Raw genomic sequence first — 16,273 nt, 5'->3', positions numbered from 1 at the left:
CTATACCCCTTGGTTGTAACAATGGATTGAGTCAGAAGGCTAAGATACAAAAATAGGAACCAGCTCTGTCTTATTAGGTAGGTATATATAGGTATGTATTGATGTGGACATTTCTTTTCTTTGTGCCTCCTTCGTGTGAAGTGTATAACCTCGAGGAGGGGGCGGATAGAGCAAATATATCAACTGATTGGAGTAGCCACAGCAAGAAATAGCAGAAAATATGCAAAAGAAAGTGAAAATCACAAATGGATAGTAAAATTTGAGACATAGTATTGATTGATTGTGGCCAAGAATCCACCGAAAGAGAGGTTTCTAGCCTACTCCTTCCTTACAATATCTCATATAAATAACACAAAGATGCCCCAGAACAGAGCAAAGATCATGCCCATCTTCTCTACTCCCCAATACTTAAATTTGGTAGTCATCCCTCATGACTCACTACTTCTTACTCAACAATCATCTCCAACCCTCCCGATCCCGAAAACCGTCTCGAATAAACCTCCAACAACTCCCTCATAAAGCAACACCCAGCATCAATCTCCCACTTCCCATTCCCTTCAACCGCAAACGCCAAACTCCATTTAATTCTCTCCAATCCAAATAATCCACCTAAAAAATACAAATCCTCGCATTTCGATTCCTGGGGTCTAAGTAAAATGATCAGGTGAAGTTCTTTTACTTTGTCAAACTTGTTTAAAATATTGATGATGGTTTTGAAATCGGAGATGTGGGAATGAGAAGGTGTTGTTGAGCATGGGTCGGGGTCCTTTTGATAAGGAGGAGGGAGAATAGAAATTTTGATGTGGTGAGTCCAAGGCGCGTAGTCGAGGAGAATGTTGGCGAGATTTCTCATGAGGGATGGGGTTTGCAGGGGTGTGGGGTGCAGGTCTATGGAGAGCGTTAGGATGCCGCCCCAGAATGTTATGTGAGGATGGTATGGGATTTCGTCAAGGGGTTTAACAGGCCGTGAACTTTCGTCGTTCATTCTTGGAGATTTTGTGTTCCGAAGGGGTGAGGTTTTGACCCAGGGGTAATGTGCAAGTTGGTGATTGGCTGATTTTGTTCAGAACTTTTGATTGGGGATTCGTTTTCGTTTAGAATCGAATTTTGAGGAGAGAATGGTTTCTCTTCATACAACGAGGGCAGAATAGCTTCGTATCCAATGATTTATTCTTTGGAGGTACGAGACTGTTCATGATGCGGCCATTCTAATGGCCGTAATGAGCTTTCACTGATACGGTCTTTGGCTTGGCTATTGCACTAGGAAGTACCGTCTGAGATACCTAGATAGGTGCCGTAGATTGTACCTATGTATACAAACGTTTCTCAAGGTCAAATTTGGAAATTCAAACAGTGAAGCAGGCGTATACGATAAAAGAACATCAGCGTGATAAAGAAAATGTGGTGAGTAGATAGTAGAGTCTACCAACAGTTGTGCTATATATTTTTTTTGTATCATTTCCTGGTCATCCGCTGCTCTACACTTCACTATGGAAATGATCTTTGGAGTACTTTACCGTGCAAAATATTCACCTCCTATGATGGAATTTCGCCAACATGGTTTGCGCTGGAGTTTTGCAGCAAGGCATACGGTTTTGACTCTCCAAACTCTACCTAGGTTCTTGTCGAATTCATATCTACTCTTCTCTGTCTAATCGAAAATTTACTTCTTTTCGTAACCCACTGATATGAACTTTAATGTGGGAGTTTGGCAGCAGTACTCTTCCACCTATAAAATATAGAGCACTATGAAGTGAATCACAACCTAAGCTTACTTAACTAACAGTATTGAAAATAGCTGTATGAAAAAAAACTTGCGCCAGTGTTTATATGCGAAGGTCGTCGTATTCTCATCTACCTCTCACATCTAGGTTCGAGCTTCCGACAGCAAATAAATCGAATTCCAATCACCTCTATCAAATCCGAGAACTAAACAGACTGCTGACTATCCGCGCTTCTAGTCATCTCGTCAAAAATATGAATTATTTCCTCCAATCTCTCCACGATAACCTCACCAGAATGCCTCGATTCATTCGTCTTCCTATAGACTGGTCTACACACAATAAAGTTGATGTCCCGTCTTTGAAACAAAATATTCACAGCAAACACGAAGCACCGGAAGATTGCGCCTGCGATTTCTGCAACAGCGATGAGAATTATCACGTCGGATGGAGAAGTCAAATCGGCAATACCAACCCTGATGAAGCCACTCGAGAGTGCTTCATTCCAACATCCCCATTCCCTGGACCAGTCTTGAACAAGGAATGGCACACCAAATCCAATAAGATCTTGAGTCTTTCCATCAATTATTCGGGAGATAAACAGACAGATATGTCTATCATTATTCGCCAGCTCCAGAGCCCAACATATACTTCGTGGACTGGCATTCTCGAACTCATCATCTACCCTGGAGTTTCTCGCAAAGACGCACCTCGGGCTTACATCAATCACGTCCAAGAAATAAAAGACCTGGTTCAACAAATCAATACTTCTCTCACTCAAGTTCAACAAATCCGCTGTCAATTTGTCATCGACCACTTTAGTTTTTCGCAGTTGAGATTAGCGGCTGGATTTATCAATCTCGATAATGGTAATTGGACTTTGGCGTATATCGAAAGGAGCGATAGGACTAAGATTAATGAGATTCATAAGAGGGATTCGGTTTTCAAGAGAATCGAAAGTGTCTATAGGGAGGATTTCGCAAACTAGATGGGTAGTTAGGGGTGGCTTGGGTCGCGAATCCTGTGCACGACAGAAAGAGTACCAGAGTAAGGGTATTGGACGATGGTGACCTTTTGTGAGATGATTGTCGGATAATGAGGAGCAGGTATTGCGAGTTCATAGGGGATCTAGTACTAGTTGCTGCGTAGGCGAGGCATGAAGTAAAGGGGAGAGTAGGCTAACGAAAGGTCACCTACCATGAGTGATCCGAGTTGTTTCAACTCTACCTTTTTCGCCCCAAATTTTAATAATTGATCATGATGCTTGACTTCATTTTCTAATCGTGTTTCTGTTTTCTCATGCTCGACTCTTTCTCTAATCTCCCTGCTGCTTCATGTAACTTATATTTTAAAGCTTCTATTCGTGGTATCATTGAGCACAAATTTTTATACTACTAGAAAAAACGTTTTGATAGTACTGTTTCAATATTAGTTGTGAGAATCCAATATCTTATCGTACGCCATCAGAGCAATTTTGTTAGTGAGATCTCCACTCACATTCGGACCCCATTGATTGATCATTCGAGGTGTTTCTGCCTAGCTAGTTATAGTTTCTCAGGGTTTCTGTAAGGTCTTTAACTCCGACTTTTATATGTGGAACTGACAAAGGCGTGCCCCTGTGGTGGCAGAATCCGTGATTGATGAAGTGATCCTTTTATAATTACTATAAATTCTATAATACCTTTATTATATATTAAATAAATCGTTTTTAAAGTATTAATATAATTAATCTAAATCTCTATATTTTATAAAGCTTATTCTAATTAATAAGTTCTTAATGAATTTCTTAAATTCTAAAAGATTAATTGAAAGTTTTGGTCTAAAGTAATAATTATTTGTTAAATAAAAAGCTTCTAGATTTTACTTGCTTTTCAATTCTCTTTTCTCTCTCTTCCTTTTTTTTTCCTTCTAAATTAATTTCTTATTAAATTTCAATAAAAAAATAGAAAAATTCTTTTAGATATTTCAATTAGAATCTATTAAGAATTATTAATCTTTTTATTATATTTCTATTTATTAATTTCAAATTTATTTATATATAAATTGAAATTAGATTATATTCTTATTTATATAATATATTCTATATTACATAATATAATAATATAATTTGTAATTTTATTTAAAAACTCTTTTATAGATTTCCCTTATATAATATAACTTATTAAAAGAACTCTACTCCTCTTTAAACTTTCGATTAATATTATTGGAAATCACATGTATAGTACATGTGTAATACATGTATATTATTATAAAACTCCTTCTCTAAACTTCTAGAATATATAAACTTTATATATATATTCAATATATCATTCTCTATATATAACTTACTATCTATTTCTGATAGATTATAAACACCATATTATAAAAAGCTTCATTTTATTTCTTTTATAATATATTTAATATAATAATTCATACTATTCAAATATAATGGAATCAACTAAAATCGAATTATTCTAATTGAAATATAAATCTTTTGTTGTTTTTAAAGGTAATAACTAAATAAACTTCTATAAATATATTATATTTGTAATGCTAGGAGCTAATGTATTAAAAATGTATATAAGGAAAGAAGAAATGCTGGTAGGTTTTTACTCAAAAATTATAGATTGGAAAAATAAGAAAGAAATTGCTATCAATATTATCAATTTCTATTTAACCCCAATATATCGTTTTTAATTGGTATCTTTATTTATAGCAAATAATTTTTCAAATATTTAAACAAAGCTATTAATATTTAATAATATTATAAATCCTTAATATATTTAGAATCTTTAAAAACTATTCATTTATAAACAATTTGATTCAAAAATAAAGATTATTCAAATCTTCTTTAATTATCTTCTCAAATATCAGTATAAAACATCTAGAATAAAGTAATTTATTATTAATATAAATATCTATATTCAGCTTTTAAGTATATTATTAGAAACAGAAGTCTAGTAAATATAATATAACTTTATTATATCTACGAATATAAACTTTTAAGATATATTATATGCTCTTTAGCAAACTAAAAGAATTCTTTAAGAAACAATAAATCAATCAATAATAATTAATATTATATAAGGAAATATAAAAGGAAGAGGTAATAAAAAAGCTTAAGAAAAAAGTAAAAAAGGATATAAAAAATATTATAGAAATAGAAGAAAATATATATTTAAAAAAAACTATACAAATTTACTAAATTCTAATAAAATTATCAAAACTAAATCTTATATTTACAAATTCTATAAAAAAAAAGGATATTAATAAAATACTTATTGGGAAATATAATAAGGCTAAAAAAGTCTTATATTCAAATAAAAAGAATAATAATAATAGTTTTACATAAATAACTATAATAAACAAATATACTAATTCCCTTTATTCTTATATTGCAATGTATACTGAAGTTTAAAATAATATATGGATTTTTGATTTAAAAACCTTTCATTATTTTATTAGCTCTATTAAAAATCTTATTAATATTATATATTAAAATATATTATAAAAAGTCAAGATAGTGAATTATATCTATACTATTAGTATTATATACAGAATAACTACTATAGATAATCTTACATTAAAAAATGTTTGGTATATTAAAGACTTTTAAAACAATTAATTTATTTTAGTTAGAATATTTACCAAAATAAATCGAAAAATCATTTTCAAAAGGGATTTAGTGTTATACTGAAAAAATGGTTAGTTAGAAATGGCTATAAGATATATTAATAGTAATTATATTATTCGATAATTATTTATTTAATAAGTATATATAATTAATATAGATTCAGAAAAAGAAGAAATTAATGTAAATAATAATAAAGCTGAGATTATATATCAACGCTTAGATTATTTCAATTATAATCAAATGGATAAGCTAAAGAAAACCTCAAATAATCTGTATTATATTAAAAAAAAGAAAAGTACTAATCAAAAAACTTATAAATCTTATCTTACAAAAAGAATAAATAAATATTTTAATAAATATATAACTATTTATATATTTATAAAACTATAATGTTTATATATAAATTTATTAGAGATTTAAGAATCTTTTGAAAATAAAAACAGATATTTTATTGTAATTATTAATAATATAACAAAAAAAACTTAACTCAAATTTATAAAAAATAAATTTATAGAGACTATTATATCTATATTAATAAATCTTATTAATTAAATCAAAAAAAAGTTTAATTATAAAATTATTATTATTAGAGTAAACAATAAAAAAAATAAATTTGATATATTTTTTCAAATAGAAATTGAAAAAAAAGAATTAATATTCAAATTCTTACCTTCTAAAAAACACTCTATAAATAGAATAACTAAAAAGAAAATTCAAAATATTAATACTACAACAAAATCACTATTAAGCAAATCAGATATCAAATCTAGTATATAGGAATTTATTATTAAATATACTATATATCTAAAGAACAAATCATTTATTAAAATATTATCTTTTAGAGAAATAAGAATACTCTCTATAGTGATAACACTATACAAAGCTATATATAATAAACAACCTGACTTTAAAAAGCTTAAAATATTTAATTACAAATTATGAATTAGGAACTCTTAGCAATCAGATTTAATAACAAAAAAATTCAAATTTAAAATACTCAAAGGAGAATATATTATAATTAAAATGAATAGAAATAATATTTATTACCTTCTCAATTTTTATATTAAAATTATTACTAGAATAATAGATACTAATTTCAATAAATATAAATACCTATTTAAAAAGTTCAAAAAAAAGAATATTCTAGAACTATCTAAAATAGAAAGAAAAAGGAAACCTTATCCATATGATTTGTAAAAGACTATAAAAAGAAGGGTATAATTAATAGTATAAAAAGATATATATAAAGATATATACATTAATGAATAAATAGAAGCTCAAATCTAAAAAGAATAAAAAGAAATTTAGATCTATTCTTCACAAATACTATAATAATAATAATTATAGAGAACTAAATATTTAGTATAAAATATATAAGTATCTCTATTTTCAAAATAGAAAATATAAATAATTATAAAAATTCCAAGAATTAGATTTATTTCAATAATTATTCTAATCCGAAATACTCTAAATAAAAATTACAAAAAACAATTAAGAAAAATCTTTAGTAATTAGATTATTCAGTATATAATTGTATTATATACTATCTCCATATATTCTAAAGATTTTTTAATTAATAATTTTGAATTAATACTAAAAGAATTAATAAAACTCAAAAACACTATATAAAGAAACACTCAAATATAAATAAAAGTAATCAAAAATAAACTATAGAATCTCAAAAATAATAATATCTTCGAAATTATAAATAAAACTATGCCCACAGACCAAAAACTATTAAATAATAAATATATTCTAAGAAATAAATTAGATTGTTTTAGTAAATTGATTAAAAGAAAAATAAAACTAATAATTAAGAATTATCTTCAAATATATAGAATAAATTATTAAGAAATCTTTATTAATATAATAAGATACTTGATATTATATATTTTATTAGTAAAAGCTATAATAGAAAATCTAGAAATCAATAATATAAATATCAAAACTGCTTTTTTAAATGGTAAACTAATAAATATAGAAATTCTTATAAAAATACTAAAATATTTTGAAGAAATCTTTCCCAAAATCAAATTTAAAGACAAATTATATCTCAAATTAAAAAAATCCCTTTATAAACTAAAATAAGCTCCAAAAGTTTAATAAACAATTATATAGAGATTCTTTAAAAAAATTAAACTCAAAGAATCTATAGTAAATCCAAATCTCTTTATAGAAAAAGGAATATATATTCTACTATATATAAATAATCTATTAATAATAAAAAATCGCATTAATATGAATTCAATAAAAAAAACAATTGGAAATCACTGGAAATACAAGGACCTTAATAAAACTAGTATATTCCTAGGTATTCAAATAAAACGAAATCGATAAGACTGATTATTCAAAATATATTAATTGAATTATATAAAAAAGATTTTGTACAGATTCGGCATCAACCTTATTGATATCAAAAATTTGCCTTTACCTTCTAATACAGCTATATAAGATATAAACAAAAATAAGTTTCTTTACAAAGACAATATAATTCTATATTTTCAGATTATTGGTAGTACTATTTATCTTTCGAATTATATTTAATTCAATATAGTATATATCATAGGCTAACTTGTTTATATTATATATATATTAAAAGAAAATCATCTATTACTTACAAAACACTTATTTCAATATCTCGCTGATATATACTCAGTTAATATAATCTATTTAAATCAATTAAATATGCTTATATATAAATATCGAGTTTATACAAATTCGATATGAGAATCTATAACTAATAGGAAATCTGTTTAAGAAATAGTTTTTATCAAATATAGAAATACTATAATATAATCTTTAATAAAATAGAAATCAACATCTCTCTATATAATAGAAACTGAGATTATAATAATAAATAAGAATACAAAAGAATTAGTTTAAATAAAAAAGCTAATAAAAAACTTAAATAAAAGCTTTGAGAAAAAGCTTTTTATTTCAATATTATATTATAATAATGTAAATAAAATCGATTGGATGTAAGAGAATAAGTTTTATAATAAGGCAAAGTATATTAATATTTGATGATATTATATTCGGAAAGATATAGTTAATACAAAAAGACTATATATCGTATGGATTCCAGAAATTAAGTAAACTATTAATATCCTTACAAAATAATTTATATACCCTAGCTTTATAATTTATAGAAAAGATTTAAAATTGAACCTAAAATACTGAATATATATATATTAAAAAGAATCAATAAATATTAGTATTATATTTACTCAAATTAATTATTTTGATTGATTTGATTAATTTGATTAATTTAAATTGATTAAATTAATCAAATTGATTAAATTGATTATTTTAAAAAAATCATATAAGATAACAAATAAGTTAAAGGTTTGTTCATATAAAATTGAATTTGGGTTATTTACCATACTAAAAAGGTGACCCTACAATCCAAAAATAACAAATTCGAAGTAATCCATTAGTATACACATAAAGAGGATTTTATAAAAGTAGATCGAATTTGTATTACTATATCTCTTTATAATAAATTGGATTTCATTTGATATAAATAGAGAGAATAGAATTCAAATAAAAGAATACTCTTATACTACAATACAATATTAGATTATAGGGTTATCGAATTCCATTAAAGATATAAACACTACAAGCAATACTAAAGTGTTAGTACTATTACAAAAATTAATAAGACTCTTCACAAATATATATATATATAAAGTTTATATAATTTAAATAATAAATTCTTATTATAAAAGGAATATTGGAAATTATATATATAGCATGTGTATAGCACATATACACCATTATAAAACTTTTTCTCCAAACTTCCAGAATATATAAACTTTATATACATATTCAATATATTACTCTCTATATATAACTTACTGTTTATTTCTAACAAATATATTTCACTTATTCCTTAGCTTCTATACTTATTCCTCTTTTCCCCTTTAGCTTTTATTTATCTCTTTAACCTTCTATATATATACTTTTTTATTCACCTTCCCCTCAATCCTAATATTCGAAAATCTTAAAAGCTTTAAGACCTTTCAAAATCCTCATTTTCTTTTTTTTAATCAAAATTCAATAATAAATGGGTTACAAAAAGAATCGATTTGATTTATTAGTAATAAAAAACTCTATTTGTTATTAATAAATATATATATTAATATTGTAATATATAAAATAGAAATTTATATAGGGATTTATATTGAATTTATTTTTGTTTGGAATATTAACTTTGTTATCACAGGGATGATCAAATATTCTATTGGTTGAAGCTATTATTCTGTTTAATTGGATCTAGCTACTTCTAAGGAATGTATTGAAATTTCTAGAATTTGCAGTTTCTGTAATCGTTTTGTCGATGGAGTTACTTGTAATTGGGGTTTTTTTTTCAATAGATTAGGTAATAATGGAAATTCTGTGGCTTAACAACAAATAGCTTAACGACTACAGCAGCAACATATTTCTGTAATCCAATAAACTCTAGATCCATCTTCACTAATCTAATAAAGTATTTTCTGGCAACTATAAAAGTTCTTCTTCTGTGCGTGTGAAATCCTACTTTGTTCCTTCTGCCTGACCTGCCCTAAATCCTCGATTCTGCCTCCTCCACTGAAATCCATCTTTCACGTCTGATAGATCTTTGATATTAACTTAAGTCTCAAGAACATTCACGGAGATAGGTATTTGACTCAAGTGAACCTACCGGCAAGTCAGATCCCCTCGTTAAATAGATATCACTTAGTCTCACGATGCTAAAGAGTTTCTCAGAAGTCATGGTCCACAAGGATACCCAAGTTAAGAAAGCTAATCTTCCTCTAATTCTTCCCAAGCCGCCTTCATTCGTCGAAGAACACGATTCGCTGTATTGGTTAGAAGGTAAACAAGCCTTGCAAATAACCGTCGCATACAACGAAGACAACACACGGGAAGAGACTGCTGCTTATATGGCTATCTTGATTGACCGTGTAGTTGAATTCGGTCCATGGGCAGCTAAAATCGATCTTCTTATTCACCCACGAATTATTCGCCGCTGGGAAAGTCCTAGCATCTACACTCAGCATGTTTCTGAGATGATGGCTTTAGTCGATAAAATCAACAACTCCTTCACTAATCTTAGTCATATCAATGTTCGACTAGAGATAGACTTTTCCAATTTCCAGCAAATCAAATTAGCAGCTTGCTTCTTAGCTTTTAAGACGCACTGGAGTTTGAGTTACTACATTGAAGACAGACCTGTTCTTTTCGGGATCGACACACAAGGCTACCTCATGAGGCGCCTCCGTGGTGTCTACCACAGAGACTGTAACGTATAGACAGTTATGATGAGAGGACATCTCGTTGAAGAGGTCTGAGTATTTTTGAGAGGGGGGATGGGGGGTTGCCATCGAAATGGAAGCAAGATGTCGTTTGCCTCGGCTTATGCTCTTATGGGAACCGGTGAGATGGCGGGTGAATTGATAACTCGTTACGAATTTAGGAGGAGTTTTAACAAGTTATTATGAGAATTGGGAACATCTCGTGTCTTCTTTGGCGCAATTTTGTTTACACCTCGCGTGTATCATGTAGCATTGTATTATCACATTTACCACCCCTCTTTCATTCTTAGATGATAGATATATCACTGATAACATATGGTTACTAAGCGATGAATTGTTTGACAGTGAACTTCAATACTTTCTACGTAGCTCTTCGATCCCCTAATTCTCCAAGCCGAGTGTTTGTTTTAGAAGCCTCCATAATCTAACAAGGAGTGCTTAGAGTCTCTCATCAACGAAATCTAGATCATGGAGATTCAAAGATACGCAAGACACCCTCTTCAATAGAGGCAGCAATACTTCTATGGGTAAATCTATCTGTTGTGTTCCTAACAAAGGCTTGTAAACCCACAAAGAATGCTCCACGAAAACAAAGGGAAGAGTTAGGATGGGATAGAAGAGGTAGTAAGCATAGTCCAGACAATGGATTATCCTTTGAGCAGACAACAAAGACCAAGCGTAATAAGGTAGTAATACTTTTTGAACAATTGTATTGTCCAGGCGAACTCATTGTACAAATACGGACATGATTACCATGACTTTTCTGATCATCAAACAGCACTACTCCGCAGTATCCAATTCTACTAACTATAAATTCAGTCAAGCAATCCCAATTCAATTCTACATTATGTCTTCCCACAAGGATTGGTCGATGTTCAAAAAGGGCTGGTCTTTCCAGATTGGCTCTACTAGAGAAAACATGGAGCCTATTGACCCACTTCAAACAACACCAGAATCTCAGCAGAAAGTCCAGACCAGCAATAGTAGGGGAAAGCAGATCAAGAGAGATCAGGCCAGCAAAGAACGAGCAACACTCCATCCCCACCCAGCAGTCAAGCTCTTTGGCCAAATGTTGATTGTTAATGTCGATTTCCATCCAGAAATTGGTCAGGAGTCCACACACGTTCCAACTCTGATGGAAGTACTCCCGGAGTATGACACCTTCACACGCTTTATTCATATCAGATTCCACGACGAGCTTTCAGATATAGACACTGACGAGGGTTATCAACGCAGAGAGACCATCCAGAGTATCATGTCTATGTTAAACGATTTCCAGGACATCAAGCGTTTCACTGCCGTGAAGACAGGTCGACAAGCATAATTTTACTTGGGTGATGTTATTTCCTACACGTGAGCTCTTGGATGTTTCTGAATAAAATCGCTAGCTTAACTTCAGACATCGGATACTTGCTTTAACTCTTCAATAATATTTCATTTTTCAATATAACAATTTCAACTCTAAGTATCAGCGTGATGTATCTTATTTACTATAATCGTGAGTCCCATGAAATGAATCTACATTACCTCTTCAGGTTGAACGGTCTATGAGACCAGACCCTTGTAGATTAGCCTCCAAGTCTTGATTTTCTCATCTTTTTTGGCCACGAGCAGATCTCTCTTTTGGTCTTTGTCTCCTAGTTCCATAATATCAAGAGTGATGAATTGCAGTACAGAGTAGATATCGGCACGCTTGTAGGCTAGTCTAGTTAAATTCTCTCAGAACTCGCTGCCGTACTGTAAACCATGTCTAATTAAGCGAATTCATCATTCACCATACAATATCCAATCCCTTGAGTTGTAGTGGAGAAATCTGCTGTATACCATCATGTTTCGGCCGTAATGCTGTATATACAGATGGCACCAGACACTAGTCGCAGTCGACTGTTTTGGAGAAAGACTACTTAAGGGTTCTCCTATTCTGGAGAAACGATTTTTTCTTCCTTACAACATCTCCTTACTACATCTCTTTACAATATGTTTCTCTGATTGACAATCTCTACAGTTCAACAAAAAGTCAAGAATTCTTCATTCTAGACTCCTTCAAAAGTCTTCAAATTCGTTCTTCTTCAACTTTACCAAACTTATTAACTACTCAACTCGTCATAACTCAGAATGGGAAGCAAGAACCCCAGCAGTGACGCAACTCCGGCCATGCGCCCATCTACTACTTCTTTCTTCGAGAAGAAGAAGGTTGCTGGTAATGTAAAGCCAGCCATGCAGCCTCCAGCTTCACTCTCTCTCAACAAGGAAAAGATCGTCAATAACGTAGCTCCTGCTATGCGTCCATCAGCCGCAGCCTTTTTCAAGAAGGATAAGACCGTCAATCCTTTCCTCGCCGCTACGGCTAAGCACAAGCCTCAGCCGATCGTCGATCTCGATACATTGACTCAGCACCCGGCAATTGCAATCATTAACAACAAGGAAATCTCAATCTACATTGAGATGTGTGGATTTATGGATGATGCACCCACCGACATGGTGGCTCTTCGCACAGCCTTGATGGAGTATAAGACAATCAAGAAATTGTCCATCAAGATTCATGCTCCATGGCCTCACACTGAGTCCAAGGAGTTCTACAATAACCGCGTTAGCTCTATGAAGAAGCTATTCGCCATTATCGATAGCTTCAATTTGTACAAACTCAAAGTTACAATGTCCGTTGATAAGGACAACTTTCCCCAGATGAAGTTGGGCGCTGTGATCCACGGATTGCGATTCAGTAAGTCCTAAAAGGCTCCTGTTGACAGATATATACTAATACGCGCACAGAGAAGTGGCAGTTGTTTTACCAAGTTTACAATGAAGTTAATGAGGTTGAGGAGGATCCAATCCAAATCTTCCGCGGTAGCGAGTATGATTTGAGACTTCGTGGTGTCTGGAAGAAGGAGTTCTTGACCCAGGTTTAGATTACAAATGGGTGTTATCAGGTCCTAAATGGGGCGGGGGCAGTTTTTGTGGACGTATCTTTCGGGTGGGGGGTGGATCAAGTATCAGTGTTTCGGGATGAAAGCGTTGTGCTTTTGGCGGCAGCTCTGTGCTAATTTGTTTGTCACAGATTTAGGGCCTTCTGGGTTGTCCTTTGACACTGATCAGGGCCGTTCAACAGGTAATAGCTTCTTGTAGCAAACTGACAGACGTTAATAAAATCCTCTGGCCACAAAGCCATATTTCTCCATCTGCCAATAAAATGTGAACCTGAAAATGCTCACATTTGTAAAACCATGAGTGTATTTTTAAGCTTGAATGCAAACCCAATGTCACACAGTATGCTCATTTCTACTATCGTTTATGCATCCTATGATGGGATGCAGTGTGGACATCCCTACCAGAATCAGATTTATAAGAAACAACGACGAGATTATCTAAAACATCGATTTTCATCTGATGAAAACATAACTTCCATTCAATATTCTGATGTGATTCTCTGTATCCTTTTTCGCATTTTCTAATCGCTAGCCTCAGCATATTCATGGTAATTGATTTGGTGTGTCCAAATGCTTGCATTGAAAGGCAACACATAAACCATATACTGAACCAAAAGTTATTAGACTTCTAACAAGCTACCCTTCAGGGAGTGAGAGAATCATCAGATTTGCAGGGAATTGCTATCAACGCCATGCAGTAAGAAGCATGACCATAGAGTACAAAAATACAATTTTATGAGCACAAAAAGACATACCACATCACCTAAGATACATCTTACCTGTCTTTCTTAGGTGATAAGATCACATTATTTCTACATAAAAGATATATACAACCATCAAATTTGTATTCGCAGAAGATACGATTTCGAAAAGCATAGATATAAATGAATGTCCAAGAAGAAATAACAATAATGTCACCACTGATGACTGCGTACATATATTCTGTTAATCGCAGTGAATATAGCTAGAGGCGGGTCCAAACAACTTTAGTACTTATTAATGTAGCCGTACCTTTTGCTACAGACTGATAATCAATCGTGTTTCTTTTGCCTCGCTTAAGGTGCTACAATACAGTTACCCATCGCCACTAGACGCTAGCGGCTAACCGTACAGAGAGAATTTTAACTTTTAAGGAACTGGAGTTCTCTTCCAAAAATTCCTTTCTACTTACAACATCATCTTCTGATTAATCATCACTGAACTTCCTCGAATCCAACACCACATCTTTCGATCATCTTATCTCAAGCTTATATCAAACTCCTTACCATACCAATACTTCTTCTCATTATCATCATCATCATGGGAAACAAAAACGCTCGAGGTAATGCGGCCCAAGCCCGACCATCTGCTGCCTTTTTCGCAGAGATTGCCGAAAAGCAAAAGATCGCATCCGATGCTGCGAAGGCTCTTGCAGCTAAGCCTTTTGACATGACTACACTGCCCGCTCATCCCAGCCTTAAGATTCTTGGTGACAAGGAGATTGGCATCCGAATCGCTAAAGACACAGATATGACTACGCTCCTCCAAGTCTTGCCTCATTACGAGGCTCATGTCACAAAGATGGCAATCGAAATTCACACACCTACTCCTCACTTTGAGGCTCGTGAAAAGGTCGTCAATCGGCTCGAAAAGATGAAGACCTTCTATGCCATCATTAACAAGTTCAGATGGACCCATCTTGATGTCAACATGTACCTTGACACTTACAACTTTCCTCAAATGAAGCTGGCTGCAGGCTTGTGGGGCTTGTCGCGCAAGAACTGGAAGCTGACCTACGAGGTCCGCGGATTTGAAGGTGACTATGTAAAAGTCACTGATTATTCTGAGTTCGGCCGTAGATTGTCGGGTGTCTACAAGACGGAATTTTTGGAGCAACCAAAGTTGTCTCAAACACAAGCAAAGTAGATCCTGTCGTTATGGAAGTCAATCAATCATCGATGGTTCGGGCCAATGCTAGCTCGGAAGTCTTTGGGATATGATTTATAGAGATCGGATGTAGTAACGGCAGGGAATATCTTTGACGGCTCTTAACTTTTGGGGACTGGCCTCAACCAAGACTGTTTGGTAACAAGTCTAGAGGAAGCTTCTTCACCAAGACACGTTTTGGTATACAGTTGATGGATGGGTTGCCGAATTACAAGCACATGGCAGGAATGCCTTTTCTTATCTTTCGTTAGTTGGCTTTCTGTACAATAAATGCACTGTAACTTGCAGAGAATGACATCAGATTCTCTGCAACAGTACACCAAAAAAATTATAAAAATTCTTCCACATTTATTCAGCCTTGACGTATCTGCAATGTGAAATTCCGTCCTACATAGTGAGACAATGAAGCAATATCATCATAGCACTCTCAATGATCTGTGACAAATTGGAGCACAAACAAGGTGAGACCATTGGTGCTCTGATGATCCAATGGGTACAAACGAAGCGAATCCCGAAGAAACAGGCATTGACACAACTATGCAGCGAGTGCAGCAAATCCCAAGGTCTGGGAATAATCTAACGAGTGCATACGGTAATAGAATAACATATAACTCTGGTATAAACCGTTCACTACCAAAAGTTCCTCTGCATCGCTGATGATCCCCTTCTCCATGAACTAGATGGATGAAAGGAGTCACCTCACACAAACCACGTGACATAAATGAATGATTGATTTTCTCCAGCTCGCTCTGAGCTATTGACACCCTGGCATTGACTGACAAATGAAGA

General features: G+C 32.3%; 6 protein-coding genes across 6 annotated transcripts; 5 read left to right on the top strand and 1 right to left on the bottom strand.

The window, feature by feature from the left end:
- Positions 1-445: 445 nt before the first annotated feature.
- On the bottom strand, positions 446-1,196 carry Bfra_008492 (uncharacterized protein; the record flags this gene model as incomplete). Its single annotated transcript, XM_037338853.1, has 2 exons — positions 446-1,053; positions 1,136-1,196. 2 exons carry the CDS (start codon positions 1,194-1,196, stop codon positions 446-448), a joined length of 669 nt encoding a protein of 222 aa, XP_037192159.1.
- Positions 1,197-2,019: 823 nt separating this feature from the next.
- Positions 2,020-2,709, top strand: Bfra_008491 (uncharacterized protein; the record flags this gene model as incomplete). The annotated part of the gene is made up of 1 exon (XM_037338852.1): positions 2,020-2,709. The coding sequence occupies one exon, from the start codon at positions 2,020-2,022 to the stop codon at positions 2,707-2,709; it is 690 nt and encodes a 229-aa protein (XP_037192158.1).
- Positions 2,710-10,064: 7,355 nt separating this feature from the next.
- On the top strand, positions 10,065-10,628 carry Bfra_008490 (uncharacterized protein; the record flags this gene model as incomplete). Its single annotated transcript, XM_037338851.1, has 1 exon — positions 10,065-10,628. One exon carries the CDS (start codon positions 10,065-10,067, stop codon positions 10,626-10,628), a length of 564 nt encoding a protein of 187 aa, XP_037192157.1.
- An 850-nt stretch (positions 10,629-11,478) lies between these two features.
- On the top strand, positions 11,479-11,955 carry Bfra_008489 (uncharacterized protein; the record flags this gene model as incomplete). Its single annotated transcript, XM_037338850.1, has 1 exon — positions 11,479-11,955. One exon carries the CDS (start codon positions 11,479-11,481, stop codon positions 11,953-11,955), a length of 477 nt encoding a protein of 158 aa, XP_037192156.1.
- Positions 11,956-12,746: 791 nt separating this feature from the next.
- On the top strand, positions 12,747-13,540 carry Bfra_008488 (uncharacterized protein; the record flags this gene model as incomplete). Its single annotated transcript, XM_037338849.1, has 2 exons — positions 12,747-13,353; positions 13,404-13,540. 2 exons carry the CDS (start codon positions 12,747-12,749, stop codon positions 13,538-13,540), a joined length of 744 nt encoding a protein of 247 aa, XP_037192155.1.
- Positions 13,541-14,857: 1,317 nt separating this feature from the next.
- Bfra_008487 (uncharacterized protein) lies at positions 14,858-15,463 on the top strand (the record flags this gene model as incomplete). Its single annotated transcript, XM_037338848.1, has 1 exon — positions 14,858-15,463. One exon carries the CDS (start codon positions 14,858-14,860, stop codon positions 15,461-15,463), a length of 606 nt encoding a protein of 201 aa, XP_037192154.1.
- Positions 15,464-16,273: the final 810 nt, after the last annotated feature.

Source organism: Botrytis fragariae, assembly GCF_013461495.1.
Source record: "Botrytis fragariae strain BVB16 chromosome Unknown tig00000061, whole genome shotgun sequence".
Classification (NCBI taxonomy): Eukaryota; Fungi; Ascomycota; class Leotiomycetes; order Helotiales; family Sclerotiniaceae; genus Botrytis; species Botrytis fragariae.
The sequence above is the reverse complement of the archived record's forward strand: the minus strand, read 5'-3'. Positions and strand labels throughout refer to the sequence as shown.